The 14143-nt window shown below is 40.4% G+C and overlaps 1 protein-coding gene across 1 annotated transcript; it reads right to left on the bottom strand.

The window, feature by feature from the left end:
• Nucleotides 1-1119: 1119 nt before the first annotated feature.
• On the bottom strand, nt 1120-13509 carry ATP6V1E1 (ATPase H+ transporting V1 subunit E1). The gene is made up of 9 exons (XM_081956843.1): nt 13317-13509; nt 8955-9020; nt 7802-7911; nt 7060-7126; nt 5337-5426; nt 4872-4940; nt 3423-3517; nt 2825-2912; nt 1120-1732 (listed from the first exon to the last, which is right to left on the bottom strand). Exons 1-9 carry the CDS (start codon nt 13347-13349, stop codon nt 1670-1672), a joined length of 681 nt encoding a protein of 226 aa, XP_081812969.1. The 5' UTR covers nt 13350-13509; the 3' UTR covers nt 1120-1669.
• Between the last annotated feature and the right edge of the window lie 634 nt (nt 13510-14143).

Raw genomic sequence — 14143 nt, 5'->3', positions numbered from 1 at the left:
TCAGTTTTGGAGTAATATTAATTTTATCAGACTCGTAAGTTAAATGAATAAACTTTAATATGTAAGACGTCAAGCTTTACAAAATTCAGTAGATTCTATGGACAAAGATTAAAGCCATAACAATTAATTGAATAACTTGAAAACTATTATCCTATATCCATAACGTTTGGGAGGTAAGTTTTGATATTTATTATTATTAAAGTTTAAAATATTAGAATGTATCAATAAGTTCAAAACTATCAACTTCTAAAGATTTCAAAAAGGCACACTAATGTTTCCTTGGTCTTGCCTCATTCATGGTTTATTTTCTCATTTTCACGTAATAATTTGGAAACACTATACCAATATCTCAAAATAAGTCAGCTTATTTGCAGCTGACTGGCAACTATGACTGACTGCATATGTTTAATTGAATTCATCTTCCCTTTTTGGGAAGCATTCATTTTTCTAGTCCTCCTCAGAGGGTAAGGATCTTACTCCTACTTTCAGTTCAGTTTTGTTTCAATGGATGTAGCTTGAAAACCAGTGATGGTTATTACCTGAACAGCAATAGCTTAAATCTGTCCAAAAATTATAGCAACATTTTGAGAAATATCCCCAGTCTATTGACAGATGAACCTGCCCAATTCACCGAGATAATCCTGTTATGGCTTTATTTAAGACTTATAAATTTAAACCCATTTCTATAGCTTATATTAGGACCTGGTTTGCACAAAATATTTAACCTGGTCTTGTCGCCTTAGTGATTCTGGTAGAACACTCTCATCCTAATTTGAGTTAAGAGGATTACATTGTACATAGAAAACAGGAGAGAGAGATGGATATAAACTATCTAGTATTTCAGCATATAATTTGAGCTTCTTAAAGTTTGTAAACTATGATTACTTTTCAAATTTCCAGAAAGCATCTAATTAATCAACATTTATATTCAGAAATACACTTTTTTTCCTAATGTTAATGTGAAGTTTTTGATTCTACAAGGAGCTAATTCCACCTCAGGTTCCCCAAATCTCTTTCCATATCTGACAAACCACAGCTGCCATGCATTTGTTTTCATAAACTGCATGTGAATGTAACCCTCTGTCCTCTGCTTTAACAACAAATAAATCAAACACAAGATTGCATGCTTTTAATTTTAATAAACTTCAGCACAATGAGAGTGTGTATACATATATATAGTTTCAATCACATATACAGAACAAAATTCTGGGACTAAAACCAAGTTAACGTGACTTGCTTTTTTTCCCCGGCCTGAGAAGCACCAGATTGGGGACCTTGTGGGATTTGCAGTCGTCGGCACATGGAGCGTAAGCTTTGGAAAGGAATAAAATAGATAAAGCTGGTGGTATGTTTTGAAGGAAAGATTAATACTGGAGAATGACAATAGAGCTCCAAATGATTTCTCTCCTTGGTCTGGCTCAAAGAGTGCAAAGGCCTTCATTTTTGGATGCCGTACTACTACTCTCTGGAAAAAGTTCTTCCTGCCTTTCTCTCAGACTAAGCACAGCAAGTATGCAAAAGTTAATAATTTAACTGAAAAAACATATTCAGGTAACACAATAGAGCATGTAGTACATTTTAAGGGAAGGGACATTGTTTTATTGGAAATGCTCCAGCATTTCCCCTCAGCACAACAGCAGAAGAAAATTCCACCAGCGTTCCAGGGAATTTAGTCCATGAACTTCCTGTTACTGTTGGCACCAAAAAGTGCTGTCCGGATCTCTGGCATCATCTGTTGAGGGAGGGGAAAAAAGAAAAGTTCTGAGTATTCCTTGACGATCCAGCAAATTTCTGGAACATGCTTAAGAGTCATTCAGTCAAAAGTTGTTCTGACCTAGGCTTCCCCAAAAAGCATGAGGCAGAGTCCTGGTCCTGACAAAACCCCTTTTATTAAACGAATGTGATTTCCTCTCATTCACATTCAGCAAGGCCTGACAAGCAGTCTTTCAAAGGAATATTTATGACTACAGACCTTATCTATCTTGGAAAGCTGCCATGTAAATATTTTCCAAATGAGGTACTGTGCAAGGGAAGACTGGGCACAGAGTCTCTGAGAGTCACGGACAGATCCTCACACTCCTGAAACGAATCTAATGATTGACCGAACAAATTGTTTCCTGCAAAAGCCCACTCCCCTTTCTCTTCTCTTTTATTTCCTATGGGAGGGGGGGCTAATCACCTTCCACCTGTGACTTTACTCCCAAGTTGACCCTGATTTCTGAGTTGTTCTTTTCTTCTGGCACCTCTGCACATGCGCACACTGGTTCTGCTGCCTCACCGCTGTCTAGCTCCATCAGCACCTGGTCACTGCCAGACGGCCCCGGCCTCATCTCTGCCTCTGATGCAGAGCCCTCGTCCGAACCTTCCCCAGTCTCCAGGACTGGCCCATGCTCCTCCCCAACTTCCTCACTGTCTGACTCTGCTGCCAGCTCTGCTGGCCATTGGCAGACCACAACAAAACAACACCTTATAAATAGATGGCAATAAGATCTTCTATTTCTAAATACTGATGAATGCTTATGGTAAAAACGATAGTCGAGCTGAGCCTCACATCTCACAAACTTTCCAGAAATTGCTATATTGTGGGCAAAGAGCTTATATAAGAGAAAAGGTTGAAATCCCAAGACTGAGGAGGGTTTCTAAATCAAGTAGCCCCCAGACAGCTTTTCTTGGTGTCGGGGGTGTTGTTTGATGGTAGTAGTGGGCTTGTAGACCCCGGCCCTCAAGTTGTCATGTCCCATAGCAAAACCATGGCTGAGCCAAGAATTGAATGAGTTAAATAGAAAACAATTCATTCATACACAAGAAAAATTTCTAGGGGTACCTGCTGAGCAATGAGATCCAGACGACTTTCCAGTGTATTAGATACCTTAATTTTATTGTCACTGTTATAAATTTCAACACCTCCAGCTCTAGAAGAAAAAAGACATGCTAATGAACATGCTGGCACATGAAATCACTCCCACTATTCTTTGTCATTCATTACGATGGTTAGAAATCTGATGGGAGGGAGGAGTAAGGCAATTTATGAAGCTTCCCATCTCACAGTAGTGAGATGGGAGGTACACAGAGAATTAAAACCAAAATAAAAGAGAAACAGTGGTATATAAGTAAAACCAGTAAACCAAAATAGGTTGCCCAGGGTCTAAATATCATTGTTTCAATTTATAAAGACCAGAACAGACAAATCTACCTACAGGGTTAGTTTTAATCTCCTGACCTAAAAGGAAAGACCAAGGCCACTGGGTCTGCCCAATATATGCTATCAGGTATAGGACAGTGCAAATTCCCACTAAACTACATTTCATATTTGAAAATCCCAAGTTCATTTACCTTATGCAAGCCCTATTTAAAACAAGGACCGTCACTATATTAAACAGTTTCAGCAAGTTATTTTTTTCCTCGCTGTGTTTCTTGCTTACATGTCTTCTGGAAGAAAATTGTCCTGATCAACCTGAACATCAACGTCTTTTTTGGTGGCAGTTTTGTACATTGGAATACTCTTCTGGACTGCATTCTGAAACAGGATTCATACACATTTATACAAAAAAATGTTTGATTCTATTCCAGTTCCTAAACGTATAGAAACGATTTAATTTATTTAAAGCTATACTACCTTCAATTCAAGACCCCCCCCCACATGTTCCCAGCTACAACAGTTAGAAACTGCTAACTTTATTTATTTCAGTCAAAGGACAGAAGAGCTACTGTATTTTTCGGAATATAAGACGCACCTTTTTCCCTCAAAAAAGAGGGTGAAAATCTGGGTGCGTCTTATACACTGAATACAGCATTTTTTTTTGCCCACCCGCTTTGCAAAAATGGCCACGCATAGCCTTTAGGCGGCTTCCAGAGTGCTCCTGGGGGCTGGAGAGGGCAAAAATGAGCAAAGAAACGGGCCATTTTTTGCTCATTTCCCCCCCCCCCCACCCTCAGAAGCACTCTATAAGCCTCCTAAAGGCTATCCATGCCCTTTTTTGTCAAAAAACGGGCCTGTTTTCACAAAAAATTGGCTGTTTTGGGGAGGTCTGCAGAGTGCAAAACCTTTTTTTTTAATTTGCCTCTTCAAAATCTTGGTGTGTCTTATACTCCAAAAAATACGGTATCTTGACGGCTCTTGGTATGGAAGTTCCCAAGTTTGACAGCAACTACTCATTGATCTCTTAAAAGGATTGGGATGGAAGAATAATAAATATTTGTAGGTCAGCAAAAGAACATCTACTTTGTATCATTCCTTGCAGGCTTAGAATCACTTGTCAATATTTCCAGTAAAACAACAGAGGCATATAATGATGAAACCTTTTTGAATGCCATTGTCAGGGAGGGACAGAACTCATCTAACAGAGTAAGGTTATCCAATTCAGTTTTTCCACACATGCTGTTCGCATTGCAGATAAAACACACATACATTGTTGATGAGATCCCAATGGGAGCTAGATGTAGCGCACACTACATCTGCAGAGATCAAAAGAACCAGCACTGTGTACCTATTGGCGTGTTTTCATTTAGCAGAATAAGCAACAATTGGAGGATGCATACAATACAATATAAAGTGAGAGCAAACCCCATTCCTTACTAGCACTGATGATGTTACCTAGTTAGGTAATGAAATACCTGCCAGAAAATAATCAAGCTCGGTGAGCATCAAGGACCTCACATGGGAACCATGCAACCTGTGTTGCTGCTTTGCTCAAGCCCTGGGCATCACCACAGGACCATCACCCTTAGTTATTTTAACAAAAATTAGGATCAATAGGATATGGGATTCTGTGGTTTTTGTAATATAGCTAGAAGGATTTTTCCTTTTGGGGGGGGGGGGTGTCAAATGCTATTTCATTTCCGTTTTGTTTTAATATGCATAAGATCCTTACCTTTACTAAGGGAAGATCCTGTTTCTTGCAACGGATAGTCATTCTAGGCTCAAGTAATTGATACAATCCCTTTATAAAAGAGAACAGAATGTAGGTCTTCATTGGAAAGCTGAATGTAACTTCAAATATAAACCCAGTAAGGTGTCCTACAAATTTTAGCTTACCAATTTACAAATTAAGTTTCATCTAGTAATATTGACATATGGGCCATGGTGGCTCAGTGGTTAGAATGCAATACTGCAGGCTACTTCTGCTGACTGCCGGCAGACTGCAGTTTGGCAGTTCGAGTCTCACTAGCTCATGGTAGACTCAGCCTTCCATTCTTCCGAGGTGGGTAAAATAAGGGCCCAGATTGTTGGGGGGGGCAATATGCTAACTCTGTAAACCACTTAGAGAGGGCTATAAAGCACTGTGAAGTGGTATATAAGTCTAAGTGCTCTAGCTATATGTCTAGGACCCCATTACCTGTAGTACTAAGCCATCCAGCAGGGTTTGGTACCTGCCTGTATCCTTCACTACTTTAGCCAGTCTCTGCTTGGCTTCGCTCAGCAAGTCCTATATTATGGGGGAGGGAAAGAAATCAAGTGAGAAAAATCTTATTCTCCCTCTGGCCTTAAGTGAGAAATGTCATTACAATTGATACTTACGAATGCAACATCTCTCAGGGACCATGATACCAATAGAATTGAGGATGGAAGAAGCATGAACCTCATCGCCATAGGTCAACTGTTACTTATTCATGTGATCATATAGTGGGCAGATCACATCATTCTCTGATCACATGACTATGATTCCCTGTGGTGCAGTCCTCACCTAATGATCACAAATGGACTAGCACAGGGGTGTCCAAACTTGGGAACTTTAAGACTTGTGGACTTCAATTCCCAGAATTCCCCAGCCAGCCATGCTGGCTGGGGAATTCTGGGAGTTGAAGTCCACAAGTCTTAAAGTTCCCAAGTTTGGACACCCCTGGACTAGCAGAACTGCCGTTGCTAAGCGGTGTGGTCACATGATGTTTTACCTAATAACTGCTTTGTTGAGCAACAGCGATTCTGGTTCCAATTAGAATTAAGTGAGGACTATTTGTACATTTGTGTTGTCTCTTGAATTGTACAGCATGTTATCCAACAGACTGACTTTACTCATCCTTTATGTCTCTATTTCACAAACAAAATTCGATGGATGTCATTATTTAAATACCAGATGTTGTATTTTTGCACATAGCTACTTCTCTAAGTAGTGGTTTCTAATGCAAGGTTAGGGTTATCTTAAAAAGTGAATGCCTAAGTACTGCTTACATCAATGGCTTGTGACTATTACTATGTGACTATGCCTCTAGTAGAGCATAGTCTGGGATTATTTTGTAGTCTTAACCTTTTCCCTTCAACTTGCACATCTTAATATGTCCCCATACAATTAATTGGGTTGCACTCTAGAGCACTGGTATTACAATTACAATGCTATGTCTGAGTGACTAGAGGCATTAAGCAATATTTTCTATAGGCAAAGAATTGCTTTGAGGGTAAAGCAATCGGACATATAAAGTTCTAACCCGAAGTAATGCAATTTAGGTAACAAGCATATAACTTCAGTGAGAACTAGAATATACCCTATACCAGTGGTGCGATTCAAATAATTTAACAACCGGTTCTCTGCCCTAATGACAAGTTGGGTGGGTGTGGCCATGGTGGGCATGGCCAAGGGACATGACAGGCAGCGCTCGCCCTCCTGCACCCCCCTGGGAGCAAAACAGGGCACAGGGGGTCCTGGAAGGGATGGGGCCAGAAGGGGCAAGGCCAGCCAGCAATTTAACAACTGGTTCGCCCCGAACCGGCCGAATCCCACTGCCCTCTACAAAAAGTATCTGAGTTAATATTCCCAAACCTTAAGTTTCCCTTTGTGCAACATTTACTACTTATTCAGTGGAAACATTTGTCACTGTCTGACTACTAATAGGGTGAAAAAGACACTCCATTAACTATTGCCCTTTTTCAACAAAGGAAATCAATGATGCAGAGATAATTTCAGTATTCTATGTTTCTGGCCCATCCGCCCTCCACAATAATACACATCTTATAAATATTTTCTTGAAAGATATGTTCGAAGAACCAAGGAAGGTAAACATTGCCGTGTATTTTTCAGGCAAACAATGAAAAAAAAATTCTTATAAGGAGACGGCCAGACTTACTGCAATTAGATCGTCTCTTGCTTTGAGGACCTTCAGTCTTGCCTGATTCATCAGGTTGGACATCTGACTGTAAGAGAGATGGAAAAAATGAAACCGAGGACAAGAGGACTCAGAGAGTGAAGCAGCAGACACTAATGATGCCTTCTTGCAAGCACGTGCCAGACTAATTCCCAAAATGTTCAAGCAGCAAAGCCTGTGTTTAGGAGGCCTCTTGTGAGTACTATCTGGTGAGCAGAAGTAGCCTTTCTTGAACCTTGCTGCCAGCCTTCCTTCTTTATTCTTTTTTTTTTTAAAGCTCTCAGTTCCCACTCAATCCCCCTAATGATCTTTCTACATTCTGGTTTAATCAACAGTGCCTACTGCTGATGAAGAAACCTTGCAAACCTAAATTGTACCTGGAAATATTACTGTTTCTGCAGTGAAAACAAATCTCATAATTTTTTTTAAGTGTGGGACTCAAGTCTATCAACTTCAGCCATAAAGTGTAAACAACAACATTCTGTTTATACAAGTAATTTTCAATAGTCTCTTGAAGGTATTTACTTCCGTTATTTTCTACACAGTCACCGATTTAAAAAAATGTCTTAAGCAAAAGGGGGGAAAATCATATAAACCAGTAAACACTGGAAATGGGCAGCAATAAACAAATCTTTGCATGCTTTCACTAATCAGCTTAAACTCATGGCTAGTTCTTTTATTTTTTCCCAGTCTAAAATCAGCTGTGACATCTTCCATTACATACATTTTCTTTTGCTGTTCTATTTGTTTTTCTTTCTTTTCATAGTACTCCATGATCTTCAACCTTTGTGTTTGAACAAGTCGACCTTTCTCTATGTTGAATTCCTCTTCAGCCTACAAGGAAGCAGACAGGTTCAAGCAAACATCACAGATTTAGTCATATGAAACATTGACTAGAATTCTGAAAGAATGGAATACCCTGTTTCCCCAAAAATAAGACCTCCCCGGATAATAAGCCCAATTGGGCTTTGGAGTGCATGCACTAAAATAAGCCCTCCCCTAAAATATTTAACCCCATGCGCAGCCAATCCCCGCCATTTCCTGGGGGGGGCGAGGGGGGGACATGCCCCATGCACCACACATGCACCTGCCTTCCATGCGGAACAGCCTCGTGGAGATCGCTCTCGCAAACCTTAGCTACCGCGCTCCTTCTCTTAGTGGCAGCCACAAAAAGAGCGGCACAGAGACAGAACTTCCGGCCCTCTCTGGATCAGCTGATCCACGGTCCGCGGTTAAAGGGCCTCCTGCACCTCAAAAATAATAAGACCTCCCCGAAAATAAGGCCAAACACTTATTTTGGGGGGGAGGGTCAAAAGAAAATAAGACCCTGTCTTATTTTTGGGGAAACAAGGTAGTAATTAATATTCATTAACAATATAGTGTGCGCTAGCAATCAAACTCAGTTTCAACAAACTAAATCCCAATAGGAATAATTTTACAATAGTCATTTATCCTAAAATAGATCTAGAAATCCATACTAGCAAATTTGTTTAGCGAATGTAAAGTCACACACTAACTCTTTTTAAAAAATATCCTGGCTTCAAATTACCATTAGTGATATATAACAAGTTCCGTCTTCCAAAAAGAAAATCAATTAAATTGCAATTTCATGCATATTAGTTTGGAATAAATACTTGGTGAGCTTAATCTGTATATAATACATAGGGCAGACCAGAATGGCAGTTCTTAAAACAAATATCATTCACTTATTTTGAATTACAATATAATTGCATTAGGTACATATTCGCTAAATAAAATTTTAAAAAAAATTAATCACAACTTGGCAGGGCACAAGTGAACTTTAGGTATTTGAAGAAACCGCACAGGCCCTCTCTGGGATTTGACACATAGGAAACATTGAAATGCTTTTCATTTACCTTAGCATCTATTTCTTCCGCCTTTTCATTGGCCTCCTGCTCAATGAAAGCCATCATGTGCTTAATCTGTAAAAAAAACAATATTTTCCATGGAAACTAGCAGATACATTTTGTCGCTGAACATTACAGAATTTCCTAATTCACAAGTGGCGTATTCTCTAAAAATAATTTTAAAAAAGACTTTCCAACACCAATTTGCTATTAACTGGATGATACCTCGTAGTTACAGGCATTTCTTGTTCACAGAAGCTTAAGAACTGAAATTGCATTCCAAGCCATATAGTTTTAGAGATTGGGTTACTATTTCAGCTGGCAGATAATTTAACACTTTGTAGTATTAAAGAACAAGGGAAACCAAATTCATCAGTTTCCAGAGATGAGAAGTCCTTAAGTAGGAAATACTTGCTGTAGTTACCAGCCTCCTTCTACTTGACAGCAATGGGGGGCCCTAAAGATGAATGCTACTCACAATGAAAGAGAGCCACTTTGGTCTAGTTGCAGGGGTGTCCAAACTTGGGAACTTTAAGACTTGTGGACTTCAACTCCCAGAATTCCCCAGCCAGCATGTCTTAAAGTTCCCAAGTTTGGACACCCCTGGTCTAGTGGTTAAGGCATCAGGCTGGAAAGCAGGAGACCACGAGTTCAAGTCTCTTAGCCATGAAAGCCATCAGCTGGGCGACCTTGGGCCAGTAACTCTCTCAGCCTGATTCACCTCACAAGGAGGTTGTGGGGACAATAGGAGGAGGAAGTTGTGTTGGATATGTTTGCTGCCTTGAGTTACTTGTAAAAATAATTAAGGTGGGAAACAAAAATTACATATGGTGGCCTGCTAGGTGGCATTCACTGAACTGTAAATTTACAGCCACATAAAGATGATGTGGTTTGATACATCATAGGCAGGCACGTATGTTTTTGAAACAGAAAGTTCTACCCTGTATGTTACAAGCAAATCATGATTACATTGCCTAATCAGGCATACTTAAATTCCCATTGATTTCACAACCAAGTTGGTATTCCTGTCCTGGATGGTTTGTGGGTCACATGCAAGGGTGGGGTTCAGCCGGTTCGGGCAAACTGGATGTTAATTTTACATCTGGTTCGCTGAACCGGTAGTTAGGAGGACTGGCTGGCCCCGCCCAACCTTCCCCTCCCAAGAGTTTCCATGCAGTCCGTTCATCATGCCAGGTAAATGCAGGACCCGCGTGGAGGCTCTGGGAAGGCAAAAACGGGCCTCCCAGAAGTTCTGGAAGTCCAGAAACATGCCTGTTTCCAGCCTCCAGAGCCAGGTGAGGGTGAAAGCCGCCCCCCGTGGTCAAGTAGGCCACGTCCACCATAGCAATGCCCATTCATCAACCAGGCAGAGAACTGGTTGTTAACATTTTTCAATCCTACCCCTGGTCACACGAGTACAAAATATTTCCATGTGTCACATTTAAATTATCTGATGGATAAGTAGCCTGATCTGTTTAGAGTCTTCCATGCGCAGGTAAAAAAAAAGTCAGTGAGAATAAAGAGACATCAACAATTCTAAGGAAGAAGACATTTATGTAAACCAAGTATGGCCAGTTCATGGGCTGCCAGGGAACATTGCTTTACCAGTATCAGCTGGCTCACTGCACCAGTCAGTGAAATATTCCAACTCAAACCCAGCTCAGGCTGGTTTTCCTCTAAAGGGCATTATTTACAGTCAACAAGATAAGCTTGAAAGGACAACCAAATCACACATACAGTGTTGTATCATGTAAAATTCCACCACATTGCAGGGAAGTTACAAATGTAAAAAAAAAAAAAAGCCTGCCAGTATGAATTTAAAAGTGATATTCTTGCAGATATCCTCAACGTTCTTTATTAAGCAAAAGCTATTATTTTTGTCAGTATGTTTTAATGATTAGCAATTGTTTTATGGCCTGAATTTTCAAGTTCATTCATATCGAGGGACAAATTGCACCTAAAGACATATGTTAAACAATATTTTCCTTCCTAAGGTATCTTCTTTTGTACTGTTTTCTCTATGCCATGAGGTGACACATATGCCGTTATAGTATTTAAGTTTTAACCAATAGGTGCATTAGTAAAGATAAACACTGGTATAAAACAATGTCTCAGTGGGACCAATTGAAAACACAATGCCAGAATTTCACAAGATTGTTCTTCCCTCAACCGTTTAGTGAAGACAGAACTTCCTGTTTTCTTGCAAATGTTAACATTAATCATTAGCTTTTTCAGTTCTTCTTTTCCATGATATGAGGATTGTTCATTGCTCTCTTGCAGTTTAGGTTTTTCCTGTTAAATTGTTAGGACAAGATTTATTCCAGTCACTTCTAGTTTTATGTATTAATCAAATAATCCACACAGAGGTGATATAAATTACCCTCCATGTAAAGTCAGTTATTAAACCATCTTACAGGGGAGCATCAAACCCAGATATATTAGAATATTTATCAAATGTCTACACCACCCATCATACTTGTATGCCTCTAGATGGTTTATAAATATATAGCTGATGCTAAAACGTCTTAATCTCGATGGGTTATTGATTGTCCAAAATTGCCCCCAAGCCCATGCTGATGAGGTGGAAGTGTCTATCATATTTATGTATAAACAACTGTACTGGTTGCCAGTTGTTTTCCAAGCCCAGTTCAAGGTGCCCATTGCACAGTTTAGGTCCAACTTACCTGCAAGATCAACTAACCCTGTACAGTTTTCCCTGTGCTATCAAAAGAACACATCTTTTGCAGATCCCACAACCAACATATCTAATATCAATAATCAATTCTCATTTGTTTTCCTTATGGGGGTTCTTTATTGTGAAATAAATTGGTACTGGAATTCAAGCAAGTCCCTTCTAATTAAAGTATAATCCTTACTAGAAGTAATCTTTACCTTATCTATTTCTTATATCTTTCAAGATTTATATATAATCTAAGCCATTCAGGAATATCTCTTATTTCCATTTCCCCTCATCTCAAAATTTCATTCTAACCTTCAGTAGGATCATCATAGCACATAGAACTCCATATTGACAATTCTGAACATAACACCAGATATATATTTTTTAAAAGTAATCAGGATTGAATTCAAATAATTGTTGACATTCTATCTATTCTCCCAGCCTTGCCCAAAAGACATTCTTGGAATTTTTCTTGTAAAACAATTCTTCACTCTCCAAGGACATAAATCCAAGGTCACTCACATGTTGGAAAGTACACTTTAGCATCAAACTCACAATGGCAATAAAATGCAGCCACTTTCCACATGTGTCAAAAACTTACCAGAATTAACAAGGTTATTTGAAACAAAGGGAGCTAGAGAAGTCATTGCTCAACTATATTAATTTGCAGAATTAACCAGCATGATGTACGACAGGCATAGAAAAGTCTAGTATTGCACTATTTTCTTCTCAATCTATCTCATCAAAGAGATACCAGTTTCAAGAAAATAAATGTTGTGACAATACAGTAAAAAAAAATTACTTAAGAGACCCAAAATGTGTTTTAAAAAAACGACACGTTTTTATTCAGAAGCCAATCCCAGTGAATGAAACCCAAGAGAGACTTAGAACTATGTGACTTCAAATGTGAATAAAATACAATATTTATTCTCGTTTTACAGAGCTTGCAACGGAAAGCCCCAAAAAGTGTTTTTTCAAAAAGCAACTGGACTTTCTGAGCTTTTTTCTTTGAAAACATTTCGCTTCTCATCCAAGAAGCTCCTTAGTTCTGACCGAATGATGGAGGATAGAAGGATTTATATTCTTTGCCGTCCTCCGGTCGTTATCACTTTGAAGGTCGATCCTTAGCTTTCAAGGAAAAAAACCAAGAAAAGTCCAGTTGCCTTTGGAAAAGCACCTTTGGGACAACCATGACCTGGGTGACTGAGAATCTCTACAGACATTTGCAGCGGAAGATTTCTCTTTCTATCCTCAAATCACAGACGGATCTGGACATAGAGGGGCTTCCAACCCATGCCCTTTCCCGGTGGGGATCCCTGTGCAGCAACTGCGCTTGATTAACGGGCACCCTCGGCTCATTCTCCGCTCCTCCTTTACCAGATCAACAGAGTTGGAAGGGACCGTGCAGGTCATCTAGTCCAACCCCCTGCCCAAACAGGAGACCCTACATCTGCCTCTACCTAGGATCGAACGCACAACCTCCCGATTGGGAGGCACCTCTCCTTGACTGCGATCCAGGCTGGAGGACCTCTCCAGCGTCCCGCCAGCCGAGCCCAGCCAGCTGGAAGCGGGGCGACTTTCGGAGGCGCCATTCACCGGTTACGACCACTGCCCCGCCTGCGCCCTCTTCTCCTGAGAACCGCAGGAGGAGAAAGGTCTCCCGCCGGGTCCGACCCCACACTCCGCCCTACCTGCTTCTGAACATCGGCATCGCTCAGCGCCATGTTTAACGCGAGCTAGAGAAGCGACGGCTCGGGGGAAACAGAAGGAGAAGCGTCCGCTCGAACCGGGGCTCCCGCAGGCTGAAGGGATGGAAGGGCCCAGTCAGATCCGGCTTAGGTCACGTTCAGGAGTTGCTGCAGCTGACGTTCGACGTCATCCCGTGCCCGCCCCTTATTGGCTCGCGTTACACCAATGGGAGAGCTTGGTGACGTCATCAACGCGGAAGGGGCCGTCTTTCTGGGCTTCAACTCAGGGACTTCTCAATTGTAATAAGGAAGAGCGCGCTTTAGGTCTGGATGAGGAATTTTGCGGCTCATGTCGGAATAACGACCTAAAGTGAAATAAATCAAGACGGGATAATCCGTCTACGTTAAGGAAAGCGGTGGGAGGCTTCCTCGCTCCTCTCCTTTATTTTTTTTTGTAAAGATTGAATTGGGCAACAGTAGTGCAAGTTGATTGATAAAAGTGTTGCTAATTACCGAGTTTCCAAGATTTTCCCAAGTAACATAATAATAAATAGGGAAATTTTAAAGGCTGTGTTAAATTGCTTGAGGAATGGACCCTTCTAAAAACTTTTCAAAATATAAAATCCATTAAAATTAGCCCCTTGTGAGATGTGTAGATTTATTAGTACCATAGGAGGAAAGTGGAAGAAAACCATCTGTTGAACTACTAGTACATATTTGTGAAGGGAACCTTTATCTTTATATTAATGGCTGTGTATGTATGTTCCAGCGTAACTCTGGAACACCTCAAACAATTTCAACCAAACTTGGTACAGAGATGACTTACACTC

This window comes from Natrix helvetica (assembly GCF_964273705.1).
Source record: "Natrix helvetica genome assembly, chromosome: 6".
Classification (NCBI taxonomy): Eukaryota; Metazoa; Chordata; class Lepidosauria; order Squamata; family Natricidae; genus Natrix; species Natrix helvetica.
The sequence above is the reverse complement of the archived record's forward strand: the minus strand, read 5'-3'. Positions and strand labels throughout refer to the sequence as shown.

What these genes read in the sequence shown, in the direction of transcription:
- ATP6V1E1 (XM_081956843.1), bottom strand. Translation starts at nt 13,349, where the DNA reads ATGGCGCTGAGCGATGCCGATGTTCAGAAGCAG. An exon ending in TGGATGGCTTAGTACTACAG is followed by an intron (nt 4,941 to 5,336) that starts GTAATGGGGTCC and finishes TCTTTTATAAAG; the next exon opens with GGATTGTATCAATTACTTGA. An exon ending in AATTTTCTTCCAGAAGACAT is followed by an intron (nt 2,913 to 3,422) that starts GTAAGCAAGAAA and finishes TTTTTCTTCTAG; the next exon opens with AGCTGGAGGTGTTGAAATTT.